The 27,376-nt window shown below is 40.2% G+C and overlaps 1 protein-coding gene across 3 annotated transcripts in view; it reads left to right on the top strand.

Moving 5' to 3' along the window:
* The first annotated feature begins 1,356 nt into the window (after positions 1-1,356).
* olfm3a (olfactomedin 3a) overlaps positions 1,357-27,376 on the top strand; it is a 50,549-nt gene continuing 24,529 nt past the window's right edge. Inside the window, exons 1-2 of one of the 3 annotated variants that reach the window (XM_029528832.1) lie at positions 1,357-1,546; positions 5,982-6,272. In XM_029528832.1, coding sequence (XP_029384692.1) covers positions 6,204-6,272 — 69 coding nt within the window. In that variant the 5' untranslated portion in view covers positions 1,357-1,546; positions 5,982-6,203. Of the gene's footprint in view, positions 1,547-4,904; positions 5,299-5,981; positions 6,273-27,376 lie in introns of those variants that run through there. The other 2 variants (XM_029528834.1, XM_029528833.1) reach the window with 2 other exon arrangements.

The following is a 27,376-nucleotide window of genomic DNA, read 5'->3' as shown; positions in this document are numbered from 1 at the left end:
CCAACTCACATTGTGTATACCCTGGCTAGGTCGCCAGTCTATTGCAGGACCAACACATAGAGACAGACAGAAACCAAGACAAACAACCACTCACACTCAGACCTACGGTCAATTTAGAGTCACCAGTTAACCTAAACATGCATGTCTTTGGACATTGGGAGGAAACCAGAGAACCTGAAGGAAACCCACACCAGCACAGAGAAAAAGAGCATGTAAACGCCGCACAGAAAGGCCCCAGGCCCAGGAATTGAACCAATAACCTTCTTGCTGTGAGGATAGAGCACTCATCACCACGCCACCTTTCTTCCCCTCTCGCTTTCATGAGAAAATGTACAACGTCAGCTCCAGGCACTTGTCACTTGTCATAGATGCGTTTTAACAGTCAGGGGGCTTTGAGAGCCATAATCTGATGAATAAATGACATCGACCATACCACTTTCATCCACCATACCGGCTTGATTGATTGATTGATTGTAGTCTTTAATAATAAAGATGGTTATGGGAAATGTAGTAGAGCAAAAGTATGTGTGTTATTTACAAAAATGTAGCAAAGTTAAAGTGAACGTCAACAGAAATCAATCAGTTAAAGTACAAATACTCGTAAACCTACTTAAGTACTATAATGCAGTACTATTAATTTGTTACAATGCACTGCTGCATTTGATACACCAAACTCATGCAGAGGATCTGCAGAGGAGTTAGTCCACATCTATCAGAAGAGGTCTTTAGTTATCCCTTAGTATGAAACCGGCTCCATGATCCTTCTGGACACACACAGCAGAAAGACACAAAGGAGAGGCAGATAGCCAGAAGTGGTACCATTACTTTTAAGTAATTGTACACTGACTACATACTGGCCCAGTTCAAGCATTGTAGAATGAAAGTATTTCTGGGTCTATTTCTATGTGCTTGGGATTGAATATTCAGTTATTCCTTATATTCAGTATTAAAACACATGTTTCCAAAGTATATCATTGTCTCCCATTTTTTTCCCACATCCCTTAGACACTCTACTTTTCTCTGTTTGTACCTAAGTCCTTAGTCTTATACTGCCCCTAGAAGTTTTTCAATGTCAGAACATGTCAGGGTATTTTTCTGTATCTTCCAATGGACATGTTCAGACAGTATCTTGGGACTTTTGCAGGATCTCAAGTTGTTGTTTCTTGTAGGTCTTGTGGATTTGGCATTGTGCAGTCATGTTCTTGTTGCTTTAGCTGTTGATTAGGTGGCTTGCCATCTCCCTCAGTTTGTCCATAATATTTTAAGAGCAGAACAAGTTGAAACGGGGCCCCTAAATCATTCACAGTGATGCTGCAGAACACCCAGATCTCTAACAGGCAGCAATGGTGTGGTTGATATTTCTATGTGCACCCAGCAGAGCAGCTAAATGGAACTTGTCTGTAATAAGCAGATAATCCATATAAAAGACCTCAATGACATTGCTTCAATCCAGTTTGAAAGAGCCACAGGAAGCATGTGGTCCATCTATCTATTTATGTCTGGTCTTCACGGAACAGAATACGCAGTACTTTCATTCCATTTTTACGTGAGTATCATATGTTGTGCACAGAGTTGTACTGTTTTAATGTTTTTTGGCTGTGTGCTGTGGAATCTGCTATGAGGATGTATGGTTATTAGCAAAACCCTGAAAAAGGTAAATGCAGATGATCCAGTCAAAAACACCAGCATTTGATCATTTACTGTGTTTACCGAAATGGAAGTATATCTAAAGGGTTTTAAATCAAGGTAAGGAAAGTTAAGTTGTTCATGACACAATAACATATGGGAATTGCTATGCTTTCCCTCAGCCTTGTGGATTCTTGGTCAATATGAATTAACAAGATGCAAAAATTACTTGAAAGACAAAGTGCTGTATTTTAATCATTCAAAAAAACTAGAGCATGTAGAGCAAATATATCTTGGGTCTGTTTGGGGTTGTACTCTGTATCTTAATTGATCATCAGAGTTTTCTGTGCAATACACAATATGCACATATACAGTTAACTAATCACAGTACCAACTCCAGCGTGTTGAGTTTTATCATTGCCTCTTGCAGTCTTCTGCCCTGAGTGCACAGAGTAGATTTAAACTATGTAGATGTAACAGAATTATTATTATTATATTATTAATATTATTATATGACAAGGAATCTAACTCACTAAATCACAAAGTACTGTATATGAAAAAGCCTGATGTGAGACTGGATTTTCATCTTTTCCTTGACATATCCAAACATCCGAGGCACATTGTCAGTACATTCTCTGTTCACATGTAACAGGAATTGTGTGCACTGTTGTAGGAACATTTTAACAATAAAATGGCAGCCCTTTGTTATGTATAACTGTGAATTATTAACTGCTATGCAAACTCTGTGTCCCATATTAGACACTATACATGAGATTTAATGCCTTTTTACTCCTTTCCTAAACCATCAAATTCAAATGAATAACTTCATTTGATGGTGAAGTATGTATGTATGTATTCACCCCTGTGTAGCAATCACAGGGGTGAATGTATGCATCATGTTGCATACATGAAATTATATATAAATCATTTTGCTGACATTAAATCAGTAACATTCATTTTGGTTAAGAAAACAATTTCAATTTCAGTTTGTACATATTCAGTGGTGTCATTCCAACAGCTTATACATTCTCCCCATGAAACTGAAATACCTGGGTGCAAACATGTAGCTGCTATTTTACCAGCATGGATGCTGAAGGGCAAAATGTAACTGCAGTTAAAGACACTTGCAATGTGCCTAGCAATTTAAGATGAGATCCTAACTCAACCATGCTTAGGGGAAGCTGGAGAAAGTTCAGTGTAGATCAAACATATTGGAAGACAATGCCGTATAAGTAAATGTTGTTTACTAAGACTCTGGCAGACTAACCATATCAAATTACAACTCCGCAGACAGCTATTTAGATGCTCTCTGGTGAAATTAAACCAGGCACATGCAAAATTATCCTTCAGCGAGATATTAACCTTTAACCACAAGCTTACAGCTATCAATCTGGTAAATAGAAGACACATGCAAGCATTTGGTGGCATACAGTGTATTTTTTAAGAACATTTCTGTTATTTCAGGCTTTGGGGAGTTTAAAAAAGGTAATCCTGCCAAAAAAAAAAAAAAAAAAAAAAAAAAACAAGGGCAGATGGGAAGGAAAGATTCTGACCAGTTTCAACAAGTGTAAACAAACAGACATGAAATGGATCTTTTAATTAGTAAGATAGCACTGTCTACTGAACTGTGTGTAATGGAGAGATAAATGGAGAGACAAAATCATTATCTATATTTATATATTTATAAAATTATACGAGAAAGCAGCACTTGGATACACAAATTACAAATCCCCTGAAAGAATGTAGAAGTAATCCAAATGAGCTCCTCCAGTCCAAGGTCTGTTTGATTTTAGTTACTTCATCTGACCCATCTGAACTGGCTCTGATAAAGCTTGCTTCATTAAGACTTCATTTTACTGCTCTGGATGAGTATGGCAGCAGTTCTGAATTGTTTTTCTGATTTAAATAAAACCAATTTTACCAACCTAGAAGTCACACTTGTCTAATCAACATGCAAACGTGCATTTAAGTCTATAGCCTGCTCGTTTATGTGTCAGTTTCTACTTTAAACAGGGCTGTGAGGAGCTCTATGGTAGTCTGCAGGATGAAGCAGCTTCATTCCCTGTAGCCTTACACTGTGGAGTGAAATTGTTGCAATATGCTATATAGAGAGCACTAGTCTACTGGTCATAGAATACCTCTAGAAACAACACAATTCAGAAAACATAACAGATACTGTACGCTGTGGAATAAGAACCAAAACAAAGAAATACCTAATAATGAGTGAAGGTGGGTAAAATGAGAATGAATACAAAAAATGAACAAATGCATTAAAAATAAACACTATAAGAATCAATTATGTAATCATAACTGCTATTACATTTTGCTAACCAACATTGACTTCTATCATCAAATCAAATCAAATCAGATTTATTTGTATAGCGCCAAATCATAACAAATTTACATCAAGGCACTTTACATATAGAGCAGGTCTAGACCAAACTCTTTATAAATTTATTTAAAGAGACCCAACAGATCCCCCGATGAGCAAGCACTTGGTGACAGTGGCAAGGAAAAACTTCCTTTAAGAGGCAGAAACCTCGAGCAGAACCAGGCTCAGGGGGGGGGCCATCTGCCTCGACCGGTTGGGTTGAGAGTGGGAGAGAGAGAGAGAGAGAGAGAGAGAGAGAGAGACAGGCAGGCAATCCTGCCTATCCTGCAGGAGTTTTCCTGAGCTACAGTCTGGAAGTTCCAACTTTCACAAAGTCTATCATCCCATCTCAGTCTTGGTCAACATCATCTGTCTGGACACAGTTTTTCATTCTCATACAGTATGCTACCATGCTGCCCGATGTCCAGAGATTGGCTGCAGCACCCGCTGCGACCCAGAAACAGAAGCGGTAGAAGAAGGATGGCTGGATAATCACAGTATTATAGGACAGCCTACCATTCAACTGGTTGATGGTTTTCAAGCCTGGTGGTTGATCATGACTTCATTCATTTTCTACCACTTGTCCATTTCCAGGTCACGCGGGGTGCAGGAGCCAATGCCAGCTCACATTGGGCAAGGGTGGGGTACACCCTGGACAGGTCTCCAGTCCATTGCAGGGCCAACACACAGAGATAGACGTAGATGAACAACCACTCCCACTCAGACCTACAGACAATTTAGAGTCACCAGTTAACTAAACATGACGTCTTTGGATGGTGAGAGGAAAATGGAGTACCTGGAGGAAACCCATGTAGGCACGGGGAGAACATGCAAACTCTGCACAAAGAGGCCCCAGGCCGGGAACTAAACCCATAACCTTCTTGCTGTGAGGCAACAGTGTTAACCACTCTGCTGCCATGCTGCCTTGCCATGAGTTTTCAGGAACACTGACAAAATATTTGATTATTAGATTCCTTTGGGTATTTACTTCTGTGGATCTCTAGTTAAATTGAGTATTATAGACAATTCAGACCACAACATTGCATTATATTTGACACTCCTAGTTTGTTGTCACAACTGGTTTAACTAACCTACAGTAACAAATGGGAAGAGAAGCAGAAAACAGACAACACAGAGATGGAGAGGAAGATGTGGAATGTGTCTGAGGAGACCATCAAGAATCCAGCTTCCTACAGCCATGAGTACAGCAGGTCATGGCAACACAGGAGATAGTTGGATTACAACACTAAGCAGCATCCCATCCCCAGACTGCTGCTAAATTGATGGACAGTCACAAACGTGTAAGCATGAACGGCAACTGAAAGCATATACAGCCTATATGTACAGCCCTTTTTCAACACTCTAAACAAACAAAATGTGAGTCTGGATGTGAGTCATATAGAAGCCCCCCAGCCCATGTTGCTTCCATTTCCCTCTGCAGAACATGTGAGAAAGGTTATTCTTTAAGTTATGCTTGTTATTATATACCCTGTTTCAAGTCCTTTGAAGGACTGAAGCAATGCATTAAACTGTAGAGGGAGAAAAAGCACTATTTGCTCATATATCCACGAAGCATCCCCACTGAGCAGATTCCATGATTATTTAGCATTTCAATATGCTCTGGACCCATAATACTTTATGCATGCACATTCAAAAAATTACCCTTCCTTTAGCTGTGATATCATTCAATTGTAGTAGCTCTTACAATATTAGGCTCTTCTGCTTTATTAACCACCACTATCATCAGTGAGAAGCAGAGGTACATGAGTGGAAAACCAATGTCTCAAGGTGTGGGCTTAGAAATCAAGATGTTATTCAAACGTAGGGTAAGAAGAGCGAGTGGAGAATAGATGGACAGACAGACTGACAGACAGACGGATAGATAGATAGATAGATAGTGATGTCACATCCTTGCTGCGCCTCCCCTGCAGTCTGCTGCACCTCATATATTTGAATATTTCCCCCCTTCCAAACTTTTTCTTAGGCACTGCCCTCAGTCAGAGCACCGGGGATCGGCGTGTGATGCCGGAGAACGCGTGGTCGCTGTGCCGCCGCCAAGGCGCTCTCTCTGCGGTTCAACAGCGGTAAATGGCAATAATAAAACACGTCGACAAATAAGAAGGAAACGCGCTACGGCGAAGCATTGGACAGGAGCTCTGTGCTCAGCAGCTCGGAGAAAAGTGTCCGGGAGCAGGAGCCCGTCAACATGCGGGTCCTGGTGAGCGTCCTGTACCCCGTCCTTTCCCTCTCCATCTTCGGTTTATACCCCTCCATGGTGAGTTTCTATTACATTCTCCTTTTTTCTGCCACTTGGATGTTGTCACAACGACACTGCTGCCTCATACGGAAGGAATGATATGATCGGAAAAAGACCAGAGCTAAAGAGCACCTCGTTGCACTTAATTTCAAATATGAATTTAATATTTGATCAGAAATCAGCATGTCTGCAGCCTTTCTCCTCAGAGCTGAATATCAGCACTAAAGCTTTTGACCCGACTGCAACTGATTGTGGCAGTAACAAATTTGCAATGAATTTTTGAATTCCTTCTGTTTTACTCGGCACTATGCTTTTCCAATAAGCAACAAGGCATTAAACCGCAACATGTGCTATGCAGTTTTGTGTGGTATTTGGAAAGTAAATTCCTGTGACATACAGAGCATGTCACAGAAGCTGCTGAAAATCACTGTCTTAGTGTATGCAATGAATTCAGTTTAATATTGTAACATTTATTTTATTATTATAGATATTTATTTATTATTTTACCAATCAGGCCTTTTTTTACTATTCACTCGGCCCAGTTACTGATCTCATCTTGGTTGTAAGTTGTAACTGGTTAAAATGCAGTTCTAACAGCATAAGGCTGCAGGAACATTTTGGCTGACAATACTGATTGTTCGTGGAATTAAGCATAAAGTTTGAATCCTTCAGATTAGTGGCTGAAGATAACAATTCAGCTGGCGCTTGCTTATGTCCCAATGACAGCCTCCTTGTCCACGTCCAAGGACTGTGATTCTTCCTGAATTTCTTCCTAACCCAACGCAGTGGTCTGTGGTTTTGTAAGGAAAGATTTTTGAAAGTCTCACAATATACGGGTAAATCTGAGTCTTCTAGCGGTGAGGACGTGAAACTTCACGTTGTCTCATGCTAGCAGAAGCCCACAGAGAATGCTACTTATTCTTACACATGCAGTATGTGGCGTTTTTTTTTTTTTTTTTGACTAGTAGCTACACAGAAAACAAATCTGAAATCTTCAGTTTTGTTTTATTTTAACAATATCAATAAATACCAAATATCAAAATAAATGACCACATTTTGCCCACAATCAAATTAACAGCCACAGTTATGTGCATGGGCAGTATGGCAGCATTCTCGTTAGCGCTGTTGCCTCAGAGGAAAAAGGTCATGGGTTCTATTCCTGGAATCTGTGTGGAATTTGCATGTTCTCTCCATGTTTTAATGGGTTTCCTCTGGGTACTTGGGTTTCCTTCTGCAGCCCAAAGACATTCCTGTCCTGGTTGATTGGTTTCTTTAAATTGCCTGTAGGCGTAAGTGTGAGTGGTTGTACGTCTCAGTCTGTCTCTATGTGTTGGTCCTGTGATAGACTGGCGACCTGTCTGGGGTTTATCCCCGCCCTGGCTCCAGCACCCTCCATGACCTGGAAATGGATAAGCAGTAGAAAGTGAGAGAGTGAGTTCTATGCAGCTATTCTATGGTATTTTCTTTTATACAGAAATGTGTCAATGTTACCTCTGGTTACCTCTGATGACTTTCATTCGGCTCAGCTTCTATCTTTCATCTGTTTGTGACCGTATCAGTGAATTCACTGCTGCCATTAAGGAATGGCAGATAATGCTTCATGCATGCAAATTGCTATCTTGTTTCCAAATGCCTTTCTACTTCAGGGTGTAAGTTTTCTGGAAAGAAAAGCCTTTTGTAATATTTCACTTAACTAGAAAGCATTACGCTGTCATTCAATCAGCCTCTGTTCACAATGCTTTGCTCGTTTGGTGGCAGCTGTTGATTCTTTGCCGTCAAGTTAATGAGTTAGTGCTGCTGTATTTTATCCCACAGGCTCAGTTTAGCAACCTGGCAATGACAACCACCCAGATTTATCCAGAATGGACTGCTTAAGTTATGGCTAATGATGTGGATTTCCTTTTCCTTTTCCTGGTGTGACAGATATTATCTCTTCAGTGTACATGACTGATCCCTAAGGAGCCTTTGTGAGAAAAAACTAAACATTTGCATAGTACATTTTTTCTTTACGGGCAGTGCCAGCTGGGTAATTATACAGTGGCTGCTTATGATATTCTCATCATGATCAAAATGATAGATAGGTTTAATATTTTATGATACTCATAATCTGCACTTGAGGGAAATATTGATCGAAAATACTTGATAGACTTCATGAGTCTGAAGTCACACCACTGCCAAAATTCACATGTAATTGATATAATTTGTCAAAAATCCATTTTGAAAATTTTGTTGAATCACGGTGATTTTAGTAATGATTCTGATTGTCTTTTAAAATCTGGTGTCTGTGTTATGATTTCTCATTAACTTAGTAATAATAATAATAATTATTATTTATTTATCCATTTGTATCTATAGATGCAAAGAATTTCAATGTTAAATGTTAACATGTTCCTGGGCTGCACTGGTGAAGGCTCACTGATGGTCATGTGTTCCACATGAACTGAAAAGCTACTGCAGCTCAAACTGCTGAAAAATTTCATGCTGGTTCTGAGAGAAAGGATCACACAAAGCATCACAATTTGTTGTGTATGGGCTTGTGTAGCTTCAGACCAGTTAGGGCAGACCTGGGAATTTCACGGCCCGTGGGCTGCATGTGGCCCTTTCGTTGACTCTGACAAGCCTGCGTAAGGTTAATAGGAAATTACAAAATAAACATATTTTCTCATGCATAGACTGAATGTGCATTGCTTTTATTTTGAAGTTGTGTTGTTATTTACGGCACATACAGCTACGTAAGGAAATGTGTGTTACTAAATTGACATTGTCGGAAGCAGGTCACATGTCGACTTTAGCACCCAAATTGTCTACAAAAAAACAAAGGTAAATGCCGAATGCAGGGCTTTCAACAAAACATGGACTGCCAGGTATTTATTTACTGAAGTCAGAGGTAAAGCAGTGTGTTTGGTTTGTGGAGACCAGGTTGCCGTGTTTAAGGATTACAATTTTTAGTCGGCATTACGAGACAGAACATGCAGAGAAGTATAAAAGGCAAAGGCAATATTTTTATAATATGAATTGTTTAGAAAGAGAAGAACCAGCAATATATGAAACTCAAAATGCATTTTGGGGTGAATGTGACTGAAAATGATCACTAATATAATGAATCACAAATGGTACAAATGTTCACATTTTGTTACCCATTGTTTTGGGAAATTTTATTGAGTAAATATTTCCTAAGAAAAACTCTCTTTTTTACTGCTCATAACATATACTCTTACCAGTCTTACCAACACATCAAAAAACGCAATTTACAGCTTTTTTCAGTAAAGAAATACAATTAATATTATGTGGAATTTAGTTCAGCCTTTTGGTCCGGCCCTCCATAATACTTTCTGGTTGTCATGTGGCCAATGGAAGAAATAACTGCCCACTCCTGAGTTAGGGTGTCCATGTTGATCACTGTCTACCATCAGAAACTTCTGCAATTGCACACCTGAGCAACGGAAGTGGACCCCAGAGCAATGGAAGAAGGTGGCTTAGTTTACCACCTACACAGTTACTGTTCCGACCAATCCCAGTGCTTAATGGAAACAGTATTGCAGTGGCCTTTCTGCCACACAACAGTAGTTCAGGGATGGTTTGAGGAACAACAACCAATTCAAAGTGTTGTCTTGGCTCCAAATTCCCCAAATCTCAATCCCATCCAGTTGCATAGTGCTGTCCTTGATGTCTCCAACATCGTTGGCGGCCATCATTTCTGCTCAACAACTTTCATCAGAGAACAGCACTGAGGCCCACTGGTCCCTCTCCCAGTGTAATTACTCCTTGGCCCATGCAAGACGATGATGCTCGCACCTGGTTTTGTGGTCAGGTACCATTGCAGGTCATCTACAGTAGCATACAGACCATGCTGATGTAAACAGTTTCAAATGGTGTGAAAAGACCTCCCTTAAATGTGGCTGGAGTTTAGTGGCATTCATCATCCAGTTCCATAGGGCAATGTTCATAGTGAAGCAATCATCATTGTGGGGTGTGGCTAAAGGATGTCCACTTCTTTTTTTTTTTTTTTTTTTTTTGCAAACAACTTTTTATTGAACTGCAAGAGATATATACAGTTGTATCCACACAATTTTTCGAAACTCAACCCCATCACCTCCCCGCAGCATCCCTCCCTCCCCTCCAGGGTCTCCCCTGGACCAGTCAAGCATCATCAAGTGTTAACCGTACAGTGTAGTGAGTGGTGTTCCTCTCTTCACAACCCAAAAATTTTATCCTTTATCTGCACAGCCGCGCCCGACCGCATCTCCACAGTTGAGGCTTTGGCATTATTAATCCATGCAGTAGACAACTCAGGTAACATTCTGTGACTCTTCCATTCTCACTGCATCTCTGTTGCAATCTGCTGATGACACTCTATGACAGTCTAAGCTCAGTGGCCACTTCTGTCTGAGAACATCTTTTTTGAAGCCTCGCAATAGTGAGGTACTGCTGATCAGTTGTCAGGTGTCATCTTGGTCTCATGATGTCAAAATGTGAACAGCATGATAAGGAGGACATACCAATTCTGACTGACCCAGGAAATGTATTGGATGATTCATGGATCAAACACCTATTGTGAATTTTGTTTTTATTTTTGTGAAGCTCCTTGCTAGAGAACAGCAAGTTGTGCAAAAAGTACTGTTCAATGTTGTACATTCAAAGGTTTAGAAAAGGTTAACCTTTTCAGGTTAAGTTCACCTGTAAAGGTTAAAGTGCATTCTAGGTTCATCCTGAAATTTCACCTGAGAGTAGGTGCTTGTGATTTTATGACTGATTAATGTATTATTGTATATATTTATTTGGATGTTAGGTGTTCAGTGAAGAGGTTGTTTATTCAAGATACACTTGAACAACAATCACAGTTTTTGTAACTGCAAACAGGTGCCTTCTTCTAGACTACATCAAAAAACCCTGTTCTTCATTATGTTTGAAATTTTCTTGCTGAACAACAAATGAAGTTCACGGCTATGTGTGAATACTGTGTGTGTTCCTCTCAAGGATTTGGTTCCAGCAGCGCAGAGTGGGCTGGATCATTCCATAGGCATTTGCCTACAGATTGTAGGTGGCGGGTACACATACACACCCACACAGACTGTGTAGGAAAGCCAGTTGATCTTTGTATCCCTGCAATCTCCCAAAAGAAGCCCAAAGAAGTTCTGGGCTCAATCAACAGTAACCCCCTAACCTCAAAGGACATAAATGCATATTCAACTTTGTTGGGAAGATTCTCATGTAGACTCAGAATCCTTCTTTCCTCTTCCCAAACAGTGTGGAACTAACCCCATGTGGAATTTCAGACACCAAAGAACTGGAACATACTTATCAGCCCAAGTTGTAGCACATCCTCACCTGTTGGTTTCACCCTGATAAAAGATAGTCCAGACCTGTCATAAAATCAGATAAGCCTAGTTGAATTCCTGTATTGAATTCCTTCCTCAAAACCAGGAATTAGATTCAATGTTCCCAAAGTACATGACCATTTGATCTATATATTATTGTTCATTAAGTAGTGCCTGTCGAACCAGCCCACCTCTGATCTTTCCACAGTGAAGTATAGCTGTGATCTAGAAATACCTAGAGTTCATTGTTACATAGCAATGGAACCACAGTGCCATCCAATGGACAACTTTCATTAAGGGTGAATCTTGAATTAAGACCTCTGCCAGATATATCATGTAAATGTTTTCTTATTATGACCTATTAATTTATCATTATATTCTATATGAATTAGCAGGAATGTGACATGTATGAGGGATTACTTTGACTAGCAAAGAATTAAGACTATTGGTTATAATGTATGTTAGCTAGTAGAAGGAATAGGTTCATTAAATTACTATAGTATGTTTTAAGTAAGCTGCACTGATGATTGTTAACTTTGTGTAGCCAAAGAAGATTACATCTTATTTTAAGCTAATCAGATGATCTAATTCAGGTGCTGTGACGATGATTAAATCATAAAGGTGTCTCTGAACATTTGAGCAAAGTATCGTACAATCTGCAATTCACGTTTGAGTGTGAATGAACATGGTGGAATGTTTAATGGATATTTAATTAACCCAGAGAAAGTCACATGTTTTCCAGTAAACAAAGGATTCTCCATTTTGTGCAGGAGAACATCTATTTCCACGCACACATGCCCATCCTGGTGCTAGCCCTGATAAAAGCAGTCTACTGGCTATGCTCATGTCACCTTCACACTTTTTGACTTGGATGCATATTCCATTCGGCTGGCGAGCTTATTTTTCAAATTAACACTTAAGAAAGTAATCTAGTTGGAGACTTCAATTAAAATGACCCGCTCTCCACGGATCTTCAAGGTTGTGTACCAGAGAACAACCACAAAGATCAGCCTTCATCCTTTTGTAATGGTGAACCGAGTCATTATCAAACCCTGCTGGGAAATCCCACTGTAGAACAGCTGATCTTCTGATCTGATGCGCCGGACAGCAGCTGATCTCCCACTGAATCATTTGAGGACACTAAGCAAAGTAGGCTGAACACCATCACTCCTGTCCTGCACCTACCTCATGGTTAAGAGTTGGTGTTGTTTAAAGTGAACTCTGTAGTTAATTCTTTAGAGTTGGTAAGTTAAATTAATTCCCCATTAAGTACGCCATCATAAACATTTCCCCATCGCACATTCATAATTTTTGATATGCCATTTTGAACATTTATCCTGGTTGATTATTCATTTCTCTGTTTGCACTGACATCTCATTCATTCACTCATTCATTCACCAGTCAGTTCAATAAACATCTTGTTTGTATCATGTCGTTGTCTGTGGCTTCAATTTAAACAATTTTAGATCACTGCGTTGTAGAACACAACATCAGACATGTGACCATTTGTTTTCATGTTTCTTCCCTACACAGTTAAACCAATAATGTGACGTGGTGCCCCTTTTCAAATGAGGATTTTGTATTAACAAAGGTGATGTTCCTATAAATCTTGCACTTTTATGGTACATGTCAGATTTACCAGTATGTACAGTTACAGTTCCATCCTCAGGGTTTGTTGAAAGGTTTTCATTCCATATAATAGAAATTGATCACAACATGAAAAAAAAAAAAATTGAAATGCCATTCCAGCTGAGGCGATTGTTTAAATCCTTATATAATAAATAAATTATATAATAATATAATAAATGTTTATAAAAAAATCTTCACTCTATTATTATTCACATTCAAGGTTATTGTTGAGTTGCTGGTATATCTGCCAGGGGCTCATGTCAATTCTAGCTTATTTGAAATTCTTTTATAGTGTGCATTAGCATTTATTTGTATGAGACTCTTAGCCTTAGCAGGGAAATTTGTCTGGCACGGACAACATATTAAAAAATGAGGAATGCCGCAGGCCCCCACCTGCACATACACATCCATTTAAATATAAATATATTAATATATAAAATATAAATCACATTTACACAAGGGCCCAAATTAAAGATGACACCCTCTAACTATATTTCAACGGAAACAAAGATACATCTAGCTGCAAGACTGCCAGCAGTTTCGTTAGCTGTGATGCTGCATGTATCATGATAGAAGATGGATTTGAAATAAAAAAGGTTAGTTTGCCAATGATGAATGGGAGTCATTTACACCAGCAGCAGGGTAAACATATGATGTTAGACTATTTGAGCATGTGTGAGCTTTGTGATGAATCATTTTTCAAAATTGCGGTCTGCAGCGTGCCATTGTATGTGGTTCCATGCCATTTTGTGAACATCCAGTAATAAGATGTCTAGGCACTGACAATGATCACTAGTTACCTCCTAACAATTTTCTGTTTTAAAATGTTGCTGCTTTGCCCTTTTCTGGCCTCTAGTCTGTGCTATTTGTTCCAGAGAAAAACATTAATAATATGTATAGTCATGATACGGTTGGGGATTTATATATAATGTAGCTGTGTTAATAATAGTATGAGCATAATTACAGCAGTTGAGACATGATATTGAAACTACCAGGGGTATAATTACAGCCCTGAGTGTCTCCATAGCAGATACATATCACTTGAATAGAGCTGAAAGGCTGGACTTCAGAGGAAAGAATGACATTTGTGGGATTGTTCAATTTATACTGCACTCAATCAAACAGAGAGATGATTACTAGCTATACTATTCATTGTGTTATTTACAGAGATAAAATGCAATATAACTTACTAAACAGTTTTAAACAGAAAGGTAGATTTAGAATAATGCTAATGTGCCAGTTTAGATTAGAGTTTGAGAATGGAAGGCATAGCAACAGTGATAAAGGTTGTGTTTTCTTTTTTGGCTCATGCTTCAAGTTTTGAGTAACTCACCAAAGTCAAACAGTACCAATGCAATTTGTACTCATATCACTGATAGATTTACCACCTATTCATTTTTCACAGTGGTAGATAAAGGGAGGCTTTGCATATATAGCTGGCACATCAGTGTTCACAACTGAAATAATTAATCTCACTGGTAAATTTACAAAGACAATTAATTTAGCATTAGTAGATTAAAAACACAGACTGACCTTGAGCCTTGAAGAGAATCAGCATCATGCACACAAATCTGAAACCAGACAACGTCATGTTCGTCAATCAGAGACATCAGCCCCTTAAGATCAAACTAATTGATTTTGGTTTATCCCTTCCACCAAGCAAACTGAAGGCTGGAACAAAGATGCAGGCTTGGTTGGTTGTCACATGTGACAATTAACATTCAATTCTGTGACTTATATGAAAGGATATGGGCAGAAACTATCAAAAAGACAGAGAAGGGCTAGACTCTGCCAGATATAATGATGATGGCAGTCAGGGAGGTGAAGTCAAAGCAGAAGACTATCCTGAACACTGCCATTGCAATAAATTATAGAATGCTGGCGAGATATTGCTCAAGACTGACTCAAGATTGTATTGTTTGGCATATTTGAATTCTTTTATGTTGTTATTCTATGATTCTAGGATGATGTCAGAGTTCTACAATGTTTTGGCATCAAAATTTTGGATTTTGAACAAAAAAAAACCTCATAGATCATGTTTTATCTGTCCTGTTAATGTTCCTTCCTGTTCATGTTATTTAAATAAAAATACTCGCTTGAATTTTATTATCGAAATTGCCATCATTTAAATTTTTTTCCCATTGAAATAACATGGGACACGATCTGTCAGAGTGTCTTTGATGATTAATAAATGAATGTTAAAAGTTAAAAGAATGAAAGGGATACCCATTGCAACCCAAGACTTTAAGCTTCCCTGTAATGCAGGAATGACTATTCTAAGATGTGTAGAGGAGATATTCACGCAACCACACAACAGTTCTTAATAGCAGTTTCAACTATGTTCTTCAGTTTGGAAAAAGGCTGCACATTAGTGATGGGTGGATCGATCCCTTGGTATCAATATATCAATACCCGCACATTGCCCTTTCTGGTATCGACTACTCCATTAAAGTATCGACTACTAATTAATAAATGCGAAATAAAAGCACAAGTGTCAATTCCAAATATTTTTTTAGGTAAATTACTCCAGTCCTTTGTGTTGAAACACCCCGCCCCCCCTTCCCCAGCCAGCACCATATTGAACTGGTCCATTCAAGTCACATGACCAGAAGAACCACAAGTTGTGTGCTTACATCCTGCTAGCAACATGGCAGACAGAAAGAGAAGCTGACTCTTTTTTCGAGAAATGCACTTTCTGTGCAATAGTGTACACTTACATCTCTGTCAGGACCAAATTATGCTGGTCACCAAAGGTATGATTAGTTTGACAAAGTAAAAGTTCAAATGTTCACTTTTTTGTTTTTAGTAATCGATATCATATTGAATCTTAAAAGTCTGGTATTGCTCATCACTACTGCACATGGTCCTGACAACCGCAACCAGGTTACATCATTTCCAGTCACTGGTGGTTGTGCTCTGTGTCGTGTGTTGTCTCTACTATCCTTCTACTATTCCTTCCTACTCATTCGATTAATCCTACAGCAAATTGTTGCCACACTAACACTGGTATAAAACTCAAAACTCTCCCCTTTCCGAAGCTTACAGCCAATTCTGTTGCTCCAATAATCAAACCACATGATTAGCAATGTCCTCTAGCTCTCTGTCTCCACTCTCTGTTCCTCCTTCTCCTCCTCCTCTCCTCTCCTGTTCTGTGTGCCTCATGTGTAGTTATTCTTCTGCCTCCTTTTATGATAGCACCTTAGCTAGCCACCCCCCTTTAGCTGGTGCAGGCTGACCTAGACCAGCTCCTATGGCAGCCGAGAGAGCCCCCCCAGTGGCAGCTGGGATCTAGTCAGGGCGGCTGGGTGACTGTCCGAGACAAGAGGCATAGTCGTAGGCAGCAGCCCCCGGTTCACCACCGACCAGTTCACGTTTCCAACAGGTTCTCCCCTCTCAGCGACACACCCGCAGAAAAGCCGACCCTAGTGAAGGTGATTCTATTCTGAGGAACATGAAGGAACATGAGTGTATCCCGGGGGCCAGAGCAGGCGACATCCTGTCTTATCTGAAACTGCTGGCTAAGGGTAAACGTAAATATGCTAATATTGCTGTTCACATCGGCAGTAACGACACCCGACTTCGCCAGTCGGAAGTCACAAAAATTAATGTGGATGTTGTAGTTTTCTCCGCCCCCTCCCCAATTGTACCAGTGATGACATGTACAGCCGCACGTCGTCATTTAACCGCTGGCTGTCGAGGTGGTGTCCCAAAAACAACGTGGGCTACATAGATAACTGGAAGTCTTTCTGGGGGAGACCTGGTCTGATTAGGAGAGATGGTGTCCATCCCACCGTGGACGGGGCCGCTCTCATTTCTAGGAATATGGCCGATTTTATTAGAAATCCAAAACCCTGACAATCCCGAGTCGAGACCAGGAGGCAGAGCCGCAGTTTAACACGCTCCTCTGCGCCTCAGTCAGAGCGGTCACCTGCTGAGAATAGAATAGAGTCTCTGTCTATGTTTAGGTCTATAGAAACTGTGTCTGTCCCCCGACCACCTAAATTTAGAAAAGTTAATAAACCCAAATTAAAGAGAAGAGGAGCTAAAAACAAAAACTAAACTGAAATCAAAACAGCCACAATTTCGGCCTCAAATAACACTGCAGTTAAATGTGGACTGCTGAACATTCGATCACTATCATCAAAATCTCTGCTAGTTAATGATCTCATGATTTATTTTGTATAGCAGAAACCTGGCTATGTTAGTATTAACAAAGCTACACCCCCCACTACTGTTAATTTTCATATCCCTCGTACCACAGGTCGAGGAGGGGGGGTGGCTGTGATAGTTCTATCAAGCCTATTGATCAACTACAGACCAAAATCTGGCTGCAGGTCTTTTGAAAGCCTCACTCTTAGTCTTTCCCACTCAGACTGGAAAGGTGAAAAACCAGTTCTGTTAGTTACAGTATACCGTCCACCTGGTCCGTACTCAGAATTCCTAGTTTATATCAGAGTTAGTACTCAGTACAGATAAAATCATTATACTGGGAGATTTCAATATACATGTTGATGTAGAAAGCGACAGCCTTAGTTCTGGGTTTCTTTCCCTACTAGACTCAATTGGCTTTTCCCAGCATGTGAATGAACCCACTCACCACTACGATCATATCCTTGATCTTGTTCTAACATATGGCATTGAAATTAACTATTGAAGTGAACAATCTTTCCCCAAAATTCTCTCCTGTCTGACCATTACCTTATTACATTTGAGTTTACTTTAATGGGCTCCACAGCATTGAGGAATAAATTCAGCTATAGAAGATGTTGATCTGAATCTGCTGTGGCTAAATTTAAAGAGAACATTTGGTCATCATTCCCAACAATGCCATATCTAAATTTAAATGAGGATTTCTCCCATACGCAGGTTGATGACCTTGTGACTAGCACTATGACCACACTGCGTTCGAATCTCGACAATGCCGCCCCTCTCAAAAAGAAAGTATTCAATCTGAGGAGGATGGCTCCCTGGTATAGTTACCAAATCCGTGCCTTAAAGCAGACATCAAGGAAATTAGAAAGAAACTGGCCTTCCAGTAAGTCAGAAGAGTCTCACAGAGCCTGGAAAGACAGCCTAAAAACGTATAAAAAAGCTCTCCGCAGTGCTAGAAGTTCATATTACTCAGCACTCATAGAAGAAAACAAGAACAACCCCAGGTTTCTCTTCAGCACTGTAGCCAGGCTGACAGAGAGCCATAGCTCAGTTGAACCAGTGATCCCCTTAGCTCTAAGCAGTGATGATTTTATAAACTTTGTTACAGATAAAATTCTCACGATCAGAGAAAGAATTAATCAGCTCTTACCTACATTAGATAAAAATCTCCTACTGAATACAGCAACTCCTGAATCAGCTGCAACGTCTCTTTTACATCTGGAATCATTCTCATCTCTGAATCTCTCAGAGCTAGCTTCTATAGTTTCATCATCCAGACTGTCAACCTGTCTATTAGACCCAGTACCAACTAGCCTCTTTAAAGAGATCTTTTATGTAATTGAGCCGTTCATTCTAGATTTGGTTAATCTGACTTTATTTCTGGGTTATGTACCTCAGGCACTTAAGACTGCGGTCATCAAACCCCAGCTTAAAAAGCCTAATCTTGATCCAGATGTTTTGGCAAACTGCAAACCCATACCGAACCTTCCATTTATTTCTAAAATCATTGAGAAAGCTGTAGCAAAACAACTACACGAGCATCTGGATGGGAACAGTTTGTTTGAAGAGTTTCAGTCAGGATTTAGAGCCCATCATAGCACAGAAACAGCGCTGGTTAAAGTCTCCAATGACATTCTAATGGCCTCAGACAATGGATCAGCCTCTATACTTCTCCTTCTAGATCTTAGTGCTGCATTCAACACCATAGATCATAATATTTTACTACAGAAACTGGAACATGAAATTGGAATTAAAGGAACTGCACTAAGGTGGTTCAAATCCTACTTATCAGATAGACATCAGTTTGTTCATGTTAACAACAGAGATCACATCTCTCCCATGTTAGCTGCTCTTCATTGGCTGCCAGTAAAATATAGAGTAGAATTTAAAATCCTTCTGTTAACATATAAAGCTCTTAATGGCAACTTCCAGCATCAATCCGGGGGGGCAGACTCTTTTTTCAAGACAATTTTCAAGATCAGTTTTAAAACTTTTTTGTATGACAGAGCTTATAGTTAAAGTTGAAGTTGAAGTTGAAGTTGAAGTCCATCTACTCTTTAGCTATGCTGCTGTAGGCCTAGAGCAGGCTTCTTAAAAAACAGTTTCACCCAGTTCTAAGCATTTATACTGCATTTACTAACCATGTTCTGCCAAAGTCTCTGTCTCTCCCAGTTCCTCTCCTCTCTCTCCCTGTCCTCATCCTGCAGGTGGTGACTCATCACCATCCCATGTTCCTGCAACACCTGCTGGTCCCATATCTTCATGAATTCTGTACTACAGCTCATCTCTATGAACTTCATGCAGCAACATGTTCCTGCCTACACCCCCTCCTCCAATGCCTGTCTCACTCTCTCTCTCTCTCCCTCTCTCTCTCTCTCCTACTCTCAACCCAACCGGTCGAGGCAGATGGCCGCCCCCCCTGAGCCTGGTTCTGCTCGAGGTTTCTTAAAGGAAGTTTTTCCTTGCCACTGTCACCAAGTGCTTGCTCATCAGGGGATCTGTTGGGTCTCTTTAAAGAAATTTATAAAGAGTTTGGTCTAGACCTGCTCTATATGTAAAGTGCCTTGATGTAACTTTGTTATGATTTGGCGCTATACAAATAAATCAGATTTGATTTGATTTGATTTACACAGTCTTGTCTTTTTTACGTGTGGAATGATGATGACATAGGAGAAAACTGATTTCACCAGCATACAGAAAACTATGTTGAGGAAATATGAATATGAATAGAAAAATATGAGTCTTGGACAATGCTTCTAGGTACAAGAGGAGTATAACCAGACACAGCAGGATTGTGAAACCCTGCACAGATGGGTCCAAACTGCTGAATACACAATACTGAAAAGAGAGGGTGAGGAAGAAGAGACACTGGTCAATCAAGTAAGTGTAGCCACTGGTCTAACTGTTCAGGAGTAACTTAAAGCAGAGTCCAATTTCCCAAAGCAGCAGCAGGACCTAGTTGACCAGCTGCAGACAAAGATCCAAGCCTCTTGGGCAAGAAACACTTTACCAATCACCTTGGACACCACAGCTAAATGCTTAACTACTCCCTCAATAAACAACACCACACCAAATCTTGCAATGCAAGTAGGCTAATTTATCCATCACGAATATGGATCTACATCACAGTCACCAGCACTGGAAAAGGAGCAGGTTCACTTCTGTCAGCATTGACTAACCTAAACACCATTTAGCGTTCCCCCATTGTAATGTGGTTCTGGTTTTTTTAGTGTTGGAGGATTTCTTGGATCCTCTGCATTCACTCAACTTATGTGTCAGCAGCCCAACCTTCAAATACTGTCAAATGTGGCCTATTGACCAGTGTTGTACTACAGGAGATACTGGGGATCCATCACCTAAAGTAGCCTTTAAACTCAGTCTATGTAAGGCTTGCTGCACCAGAAACAATGCACACTGGTGACCGACGAAGGGAAAACTGTGTAATCTGCCTACACCATTTAACAATCAGAAACTCTAAGTCACTAAGAAGAAACATATGCATGTTTCTAAGGGTTTAATTGGTGTAGTTTGATTGGTTGGTCAATTTGCAGCACCTAATAGGTGACACAGGATAACTTTTGCCTTGGGCAAAAGAGGTTTGAAAGCCACTTGTGTATGCAATGAAATATGTGGACAAAAAGGCATGAGAAAAAGATGACCACATATGCCCCATAACAGCTCCAGCTTTGATAGAGTTGTGAACAGCCATATTTTTATTTATTTTTTTTGGCCCCAATGATGAGTGACCAGCTATGTTTGAGTCTCAATGGGATTTGGACTGAGAGGGAGTTAGGAGTGGTTCGCTGACTGTTGAATTACAAGATCACATTGGGTTTTCGTGGCAAATTGGCCATTTCAGAGAGCATCAAAGAGTTTTATTGATAATAAGAGTTCAGAAAAGGAGGTAGGACACATGGATCAAGGCGGAGGCAGGGGCAGATGATTGCCAGAGGTGAGAGGATCAACATTGCAGTAGGTGCTACGGGTTGACAAAGTCTGACAAGGCACATGAGGCAAGAGAGGAGATTCTGCTGAAGGCAAAGTGGAGACATAGATATTAGCTGGTCTGCTAAACACAGTTGAAGGTGACAAACTGGTGGTGAAGTGATCTAGGAACCAGATACAGTTGCACCCTGATGAAGCACACAAGGTTTCCCGCTGTCACTCCTGCAATTAGAGAGAGAGACAGAGGCAGAGAGAGCAAGCTACAGTTGTGGCTTGACAAGCAGAGCAGGCAGACTGGTCAAGACTGTGCCAGTTGTCCTTTTGATGTATATGGAAGCTGTTTAGGAAAGAGGCATTTATACTTATGGTATAAAGTTCCTAAACAGGATAGTTGACTAGGCTCATATTAAAATACACAGTACAAATAATCACCTTCCCCTTTTATTTTTCTCCTTCTTTTCCCATCACTTCTTACAGGTATCTCCATAAATGTGCCTCCGTGGCTTAAGTTTCCAGAATAACTGAAAGAATAAAAGAAGGTCAATAACTTGTTGTCTGACCAGATGTAGCCTCGGTGTTTGAGGTCACAAAGATGGAGCCAGCAGGGGGAAACACTCTTTAGGAAAGAAAAACCTTTTTTTGCACAGTATGAGCAATTTTTATTCAGTAGTTGATTGGGTTTTGGTTTTTTAGTGAGGGGTCTTTAATTCAAGTATATAATTCTTATTATAAGTTGGTGGACTGTGGTCAGAGTGATACTTGACTTTGAAGGGTTTATAACCTGAACACATACATTTATATTTTTTTCTTTTTTCCTAGACAGGGTAATTAATGGAAATAATGTGAACAATAGTAATTTCAAGGAAACACCTGTGCCCTCTGTATAACTATACTTGTGTTTATGTTTATGTTGATTAAGGATCCCTATTAGTTGGTACCATATTAACCAACTAATCAATCACATCGTATATCATACCTTTACAAATACCGTATTTTCCACACTATAAGGCGCACCTAAGAGCCTTCAATTTTTTTCAAAAGCTGACCATGCGCCTTATAATCCGGTGCGCCTTATATATGGATCAATATTGATATTGATCCATATATACACACTCACCGGCCACTTTATTAGGTACACCATGCTAGTAACGGGTTGGACCCCCTTTTGCCTTCAGAACTGCCTCAATTCTTCGTGGCATAGATTCAACAAGGTGCTGGAAGCATTCCTCAGAGAGTTTGGTCCATATTGACATGATGGCATCACACAGTTGCCGCAGATTTGTCGGCTGCACATCCATGATGCGAATCTCCCGTTCCACCACATCCCAAAGATGCTCTATTGGATTGAGATCTGGTGACTGTGGAGGCCATTTGAGTACAGTGAACTCATTGTCATGTTCAAGAAACCAGTCTGAGATGATTCCAGCTTTATGACATGGCACATTATCCTGCTGAAAGTAGCCATCAGAAGTTGGGTACATTGTGGTCATAAAGGGATGGACATGGTCAGCAACAATACTCAGGTAGGCTGTGGCGTTGCAACGGTGCTCAATTGGTACCAAGGGGCCCAAAGAGTGCCAAGAAAATATTCCCCACACCATTACACCACCACCACCAGCCTGAACCGTTGATAAAAGGCAGGATGGATCCATGCTTTCATGTTGTTGACACCAAATTCTGACCCTACCATCCGAATGTCGCAGCAGAAATCGAGACTCATCAGACCAGGCAACGTTTTTCCAATCTTCTATTGTCCAATTTCGATGAGCTTGTGCAAATTGTAGCCTCAGTTTCCTGTTCTTAGCTGAAAAGAGTGGCACCCGGTGTGGTCTTCTGCTGCTGTAGCCCATCTGCCTCAAAGTTCAAAGTACTGTGCGTTCAGAGATGCTCTTCTGCCTACCTTGGTTGTAACGGGTGGTTATTTGAGTCAGTTATTTGAGTTGCCTTTCTATCAGCTCGAACCAGTCTGGCCATTCTCCTCTGACCTCTGGCATCAACAAGGCATTTCCGCCCACAGAACTGCCGCTCACTGGATATTTTTTCTTTTTCGGACCATTCTCTGTAAACCCTAGAGATGGTTGTGCGTGAAAATCCCAGTAGATCAGCAGTTTCTGAAATACTCAGACCAGCCCTTCTGGCACCAACAACCATGCCACGTTCAAAGTCACTCAAATCACCTTTCTTCCCCATACTGATGCTCGGTTTGAACTGCAGGAGATTGTCTTGACCATGTCTACATGCCTAAATGCACTGAGTTGCCGCCATGTGATTGGCTGATTAGAAATTAAGTGTTAACGAGCAGTTGGACAGGTGTACCTAATAAAGTGGCCGGTGAGTGTATATCTGCCAGTGGATCGTAAATGCCTGGGCTGATATATCAGTCTCAACTGTGGTCCGAGCTTTCAGGAAGGCAGGAATTGTCACTGAACTGCCAGACAACAACAGCGACACTGACTCGATTAATGACTTTGATGAGACGGAGCCGGGCGTGTTGGATGCCGCATTCGCCCAGCTGTTCAATTCGGACACTGAAGAAGAAGAATTCGAGGGATTGGTAGATGAGGAATGAACTGATAAAGTGAGCTTTACGTGTTTCTTTTGTATGTTTACAGTTGAACAAGGTTGTTCATATTGTGAATATGGACATTAACGCATAACGTAACGTAACGTAACCCCAGCCTCTACTGTAGCGCCTTATAATGCGGTGCGCCTTATATATGGAAAAAGTTTTAAAATATGTCATTCATTGAAGTTTCGCCTTATAATGCGGTGCGGAAAATACGGTACAACTATAATATACTTGATGTTAACAGTAAAATCAATCATTTAATAATTTTCATAAATCTAAAAATTCATTCATTTTCTCAACATACTGTCAGGGATTGAGTTTTTGTGTGTTGTTCACGTCCTGTTTTATTTTGAAAGTCTTGTTCTTGTTCTGTTTCCCTCTTGTTGATTGCCTTCCCTGCCCTAACGTGGTTCACCTGTGTCTTTAGTCACTGTATTTAAGTCTTTAAGTCTAGTTTTTGTGGGATTCTTTTCATTTGTTGTTCTGTTGTCATTGTTGATGTTGTTTTCTGCTTCGCCTTATTCCATGTCCAGAACCACAGTGACATTTTCAAGTTTTTGGTTTTTCTTATTAAAAACATTTATTTTCTCACCTCAACCTGGTTCCACGTCTCTGCATCTGAGTCCTCACCCTCATGCCTAACTGACACATACAGTCAAGTACACAAATACAATCTAGTATCAGATTTAAGTTTCTTTTTAAATACCTGTTTACTTTCAGTACAACAGAGATAGTGAGGCAAACTATTCCACAGAGTTATTGTTCTATAGATAAAAGATCATGATAAGGCATTTGTTCTTGGGTAAGGCACCTCCAGCTGACCTTTGCTGGACCCTCTAGTGTAATGGTTGTGCACAGTCCTTTGAAAAATAATTTGATTCAATAAAAAAACAGAACAATATTCGAGGTGACATAATACTAACCCTAACCCTATGTGAGATTCCAACAGCTCTTCCCATCTTTAAGATGATTTGATTAATATGATTACCAAAGCAAAGTCTGGAATCCAACATTACACCAAGAAGTTTGATACAGTACAACAGTCACATTATTTAACTTTGAATCCAGTTTTGGGCTGCAAGATAACTTGTGTGTTGAACCTATTAAAATTCTTTTTGTTTTGGGAATAATAAAAACTAACTTGTTACTGGAAATCCAATCATGCAGAACTTGCAATTCATTATTAAGGACATAATTTAATAATTAATTTAATAAAACCAAGTCAAATGCAGCAGTAAAATCTAACAACACAGCCCGACCATCAAGGAATTCTCAATAGCACTAAACCAGTCATCAGTCATTTTTATCAAAGCAGTAGACGTGGAGTGGCTAGTTCCGTAAGCATGCTGAGCCATAGTTATCAAATTGTTTTTTGAAAAATATCATGAATTTGCATGTATAGAACCTCTTCCATAATTTTACTCAAAACAGGAATAATATCAATTGGTCTGGAGTTGCTCTCTCTAAAATCAGACTTTTTATCTTTGGGTAGTGGGACAATTTTAGCTGACTTCCACAACTTTTCCATGCACATAAACATCTATTAATGATATAAATTACTGGAGATGAGATACAACTGGCAGTAATCCTTAACAATTTACTATCCAGATTACCTACACTGGTTTGTTTACAGGGGAGGGCACAGAGAAACCTTTCCACCACTTTCACTTCAATCTGGTTAAATTCAAAAGTGCAAACTTTGTCATTCATTATCATGTTAGTGATAATGTCATTTGATTTATGATTGTCAGAAGTAATCATGCTTTCTATAAATTGAGATACTTGTGCCTTGGATTGTGTATAGGGTTACATCTTATCAAATCTCAATCTGGAAGGAATGTTCTTTACTGTGGATTGATTTAAGAACAATTACTGAAGGTTACTGAGTGTAACAATGGCTGAATTTATGGGGATTTTATTAATTAAGGAGTAAATAAAACGTGCTCATTATATACAGGTGCAAATAAAAGCATAAACTAGGTGATTCTTGAGGATTTTGGAAAATGAATGGCAGATTGTTACAAAGGGGGAGTCTGTCTGAGGAAGGAGAGCTCTAAACTAAAATTTGATTCACTGTTGTCTAATATCCATGCCTTGCACCACTTACTTGGTAGACAACTCAACTGGCCACGCAGACCAGGAGATGTCCGACGAGAGTGGCCGCAGTGTCCATTACTTCGGTTACTTGGTGGACATGGTTTTATCTGATTCACTGTATGAAATCAAATCAAATCAAATCAGATTTATTTGTATAGCACCAAATCATAACAAAGTTACATCAAGGCACTTTACATATAGAGCAGGTCTAGACCAAACTCTTTATAAATTTATTTAAAGAGACCCAACAGATCCCCCGATGAGCAAGCACTTGGTGACAGTGGCAAAGAAAAACTTCCTTTAAGAGGCAGAAACCTCGAGCAGAACCGGGCTCAGGGGGGGCGGCCATCTGCCTCGACCAGTTGGGTTGAGAGTGGGAGAGAGAGAGAGAGAGAGAGAGAGAGAGAGAGAGAGAGACAGGCATTGGAGGGGGGTATAGGCAGGAACATGTTGCAGCATGAAGTTCATGGAGTTGAGCTGTAATACAGAATTCATGAAATATGGGACCAGCAGGTGTTGCAGGAACATGGGATGGAGATGAGTCACCACCTGCAGGATGAGGACAGGGAGAGAGAGGAGAGGAACTGGGAGAGACAGAGACTTTGGCAGAACATGGTTAGTAAATGCAGTATAAAAGAGGGAGAGGGGGAGAGAGGGTGACAGGGAGAGACAGGGAGAGACAGAGAGAGAGAGAAGCTCAGTCCTTCCCCCAGCAGCCTAGGCCTACAGCAGCATACCTAAAGAGTAGAGGACTTCAACTTTTTAACTATAAGCTCTGTCATACAGGAAAGTTTTAAGCCTGGTCTTGAAAATTACTAAAGAGTCCGCCCCCCGGACTGATACTGGAAGTTGGTTCCATAGAAGAGGAGCCTGATAACTGATAACCTCCAGATTTACTCTTGGAGACTCTAGGAACCACAAGTAAACCTCCATCTAGAGAGCGGAGTGGCCTGCTAGGACAGTAAGGAACTATGAGCTCTCTGAGATATGATGGAGCTTGGCCATTAAGAGCTTTATATGTTAACAGAAGGATTTTGAATTCTACTCTATATTTTACTGGCAGCCAATGAAGAGCAGCTAACACGGGAGAGATGTGATCTCTTTTCCTAGTTCCTGTTAATATTCATGCAGCAGCATTCTGAATCAACTGAAGGCCTGTTAAAGATTTGTTTGGACATCCAGATAGTAATGAGTTACAGTAGTCCAGCCTAGAAGTTACAAATGCATGGACTAGTTTTTCTGCATCATCCTGAGAAAGGATGTTTCTGATTTTCCTAATGTTTCTCAGGTGGAAGAAAGCTGCCCGACTAACTTGTTTTATGTGAGGGACAAAGGACGTGTCCTGGTCAAAAGTTACTCCAAGGTTTCTTACAGTGGAGCTGGAAGCCAAAGTAATGCCATCCAGACTGATG

This window comes from Echeneis naucrates, chromosome 20 (genome assembly GCF_900963305.1).
Source record: "Echeneis naucrates chromosome 20, fEcheNa1.1, whole genome shotgun sequence".
NCBI classification, from domain to species: Eukaryota; Metazoa; Chordata; class Actinopteri; order Carangiformes; family Echeneidae; genus Echeneis; species Echeneis naucrates.
Note: the sequence above shows the minus strand (reverse complement) of the source record. Positions and strands in the feature narration are given on the sequence as shown.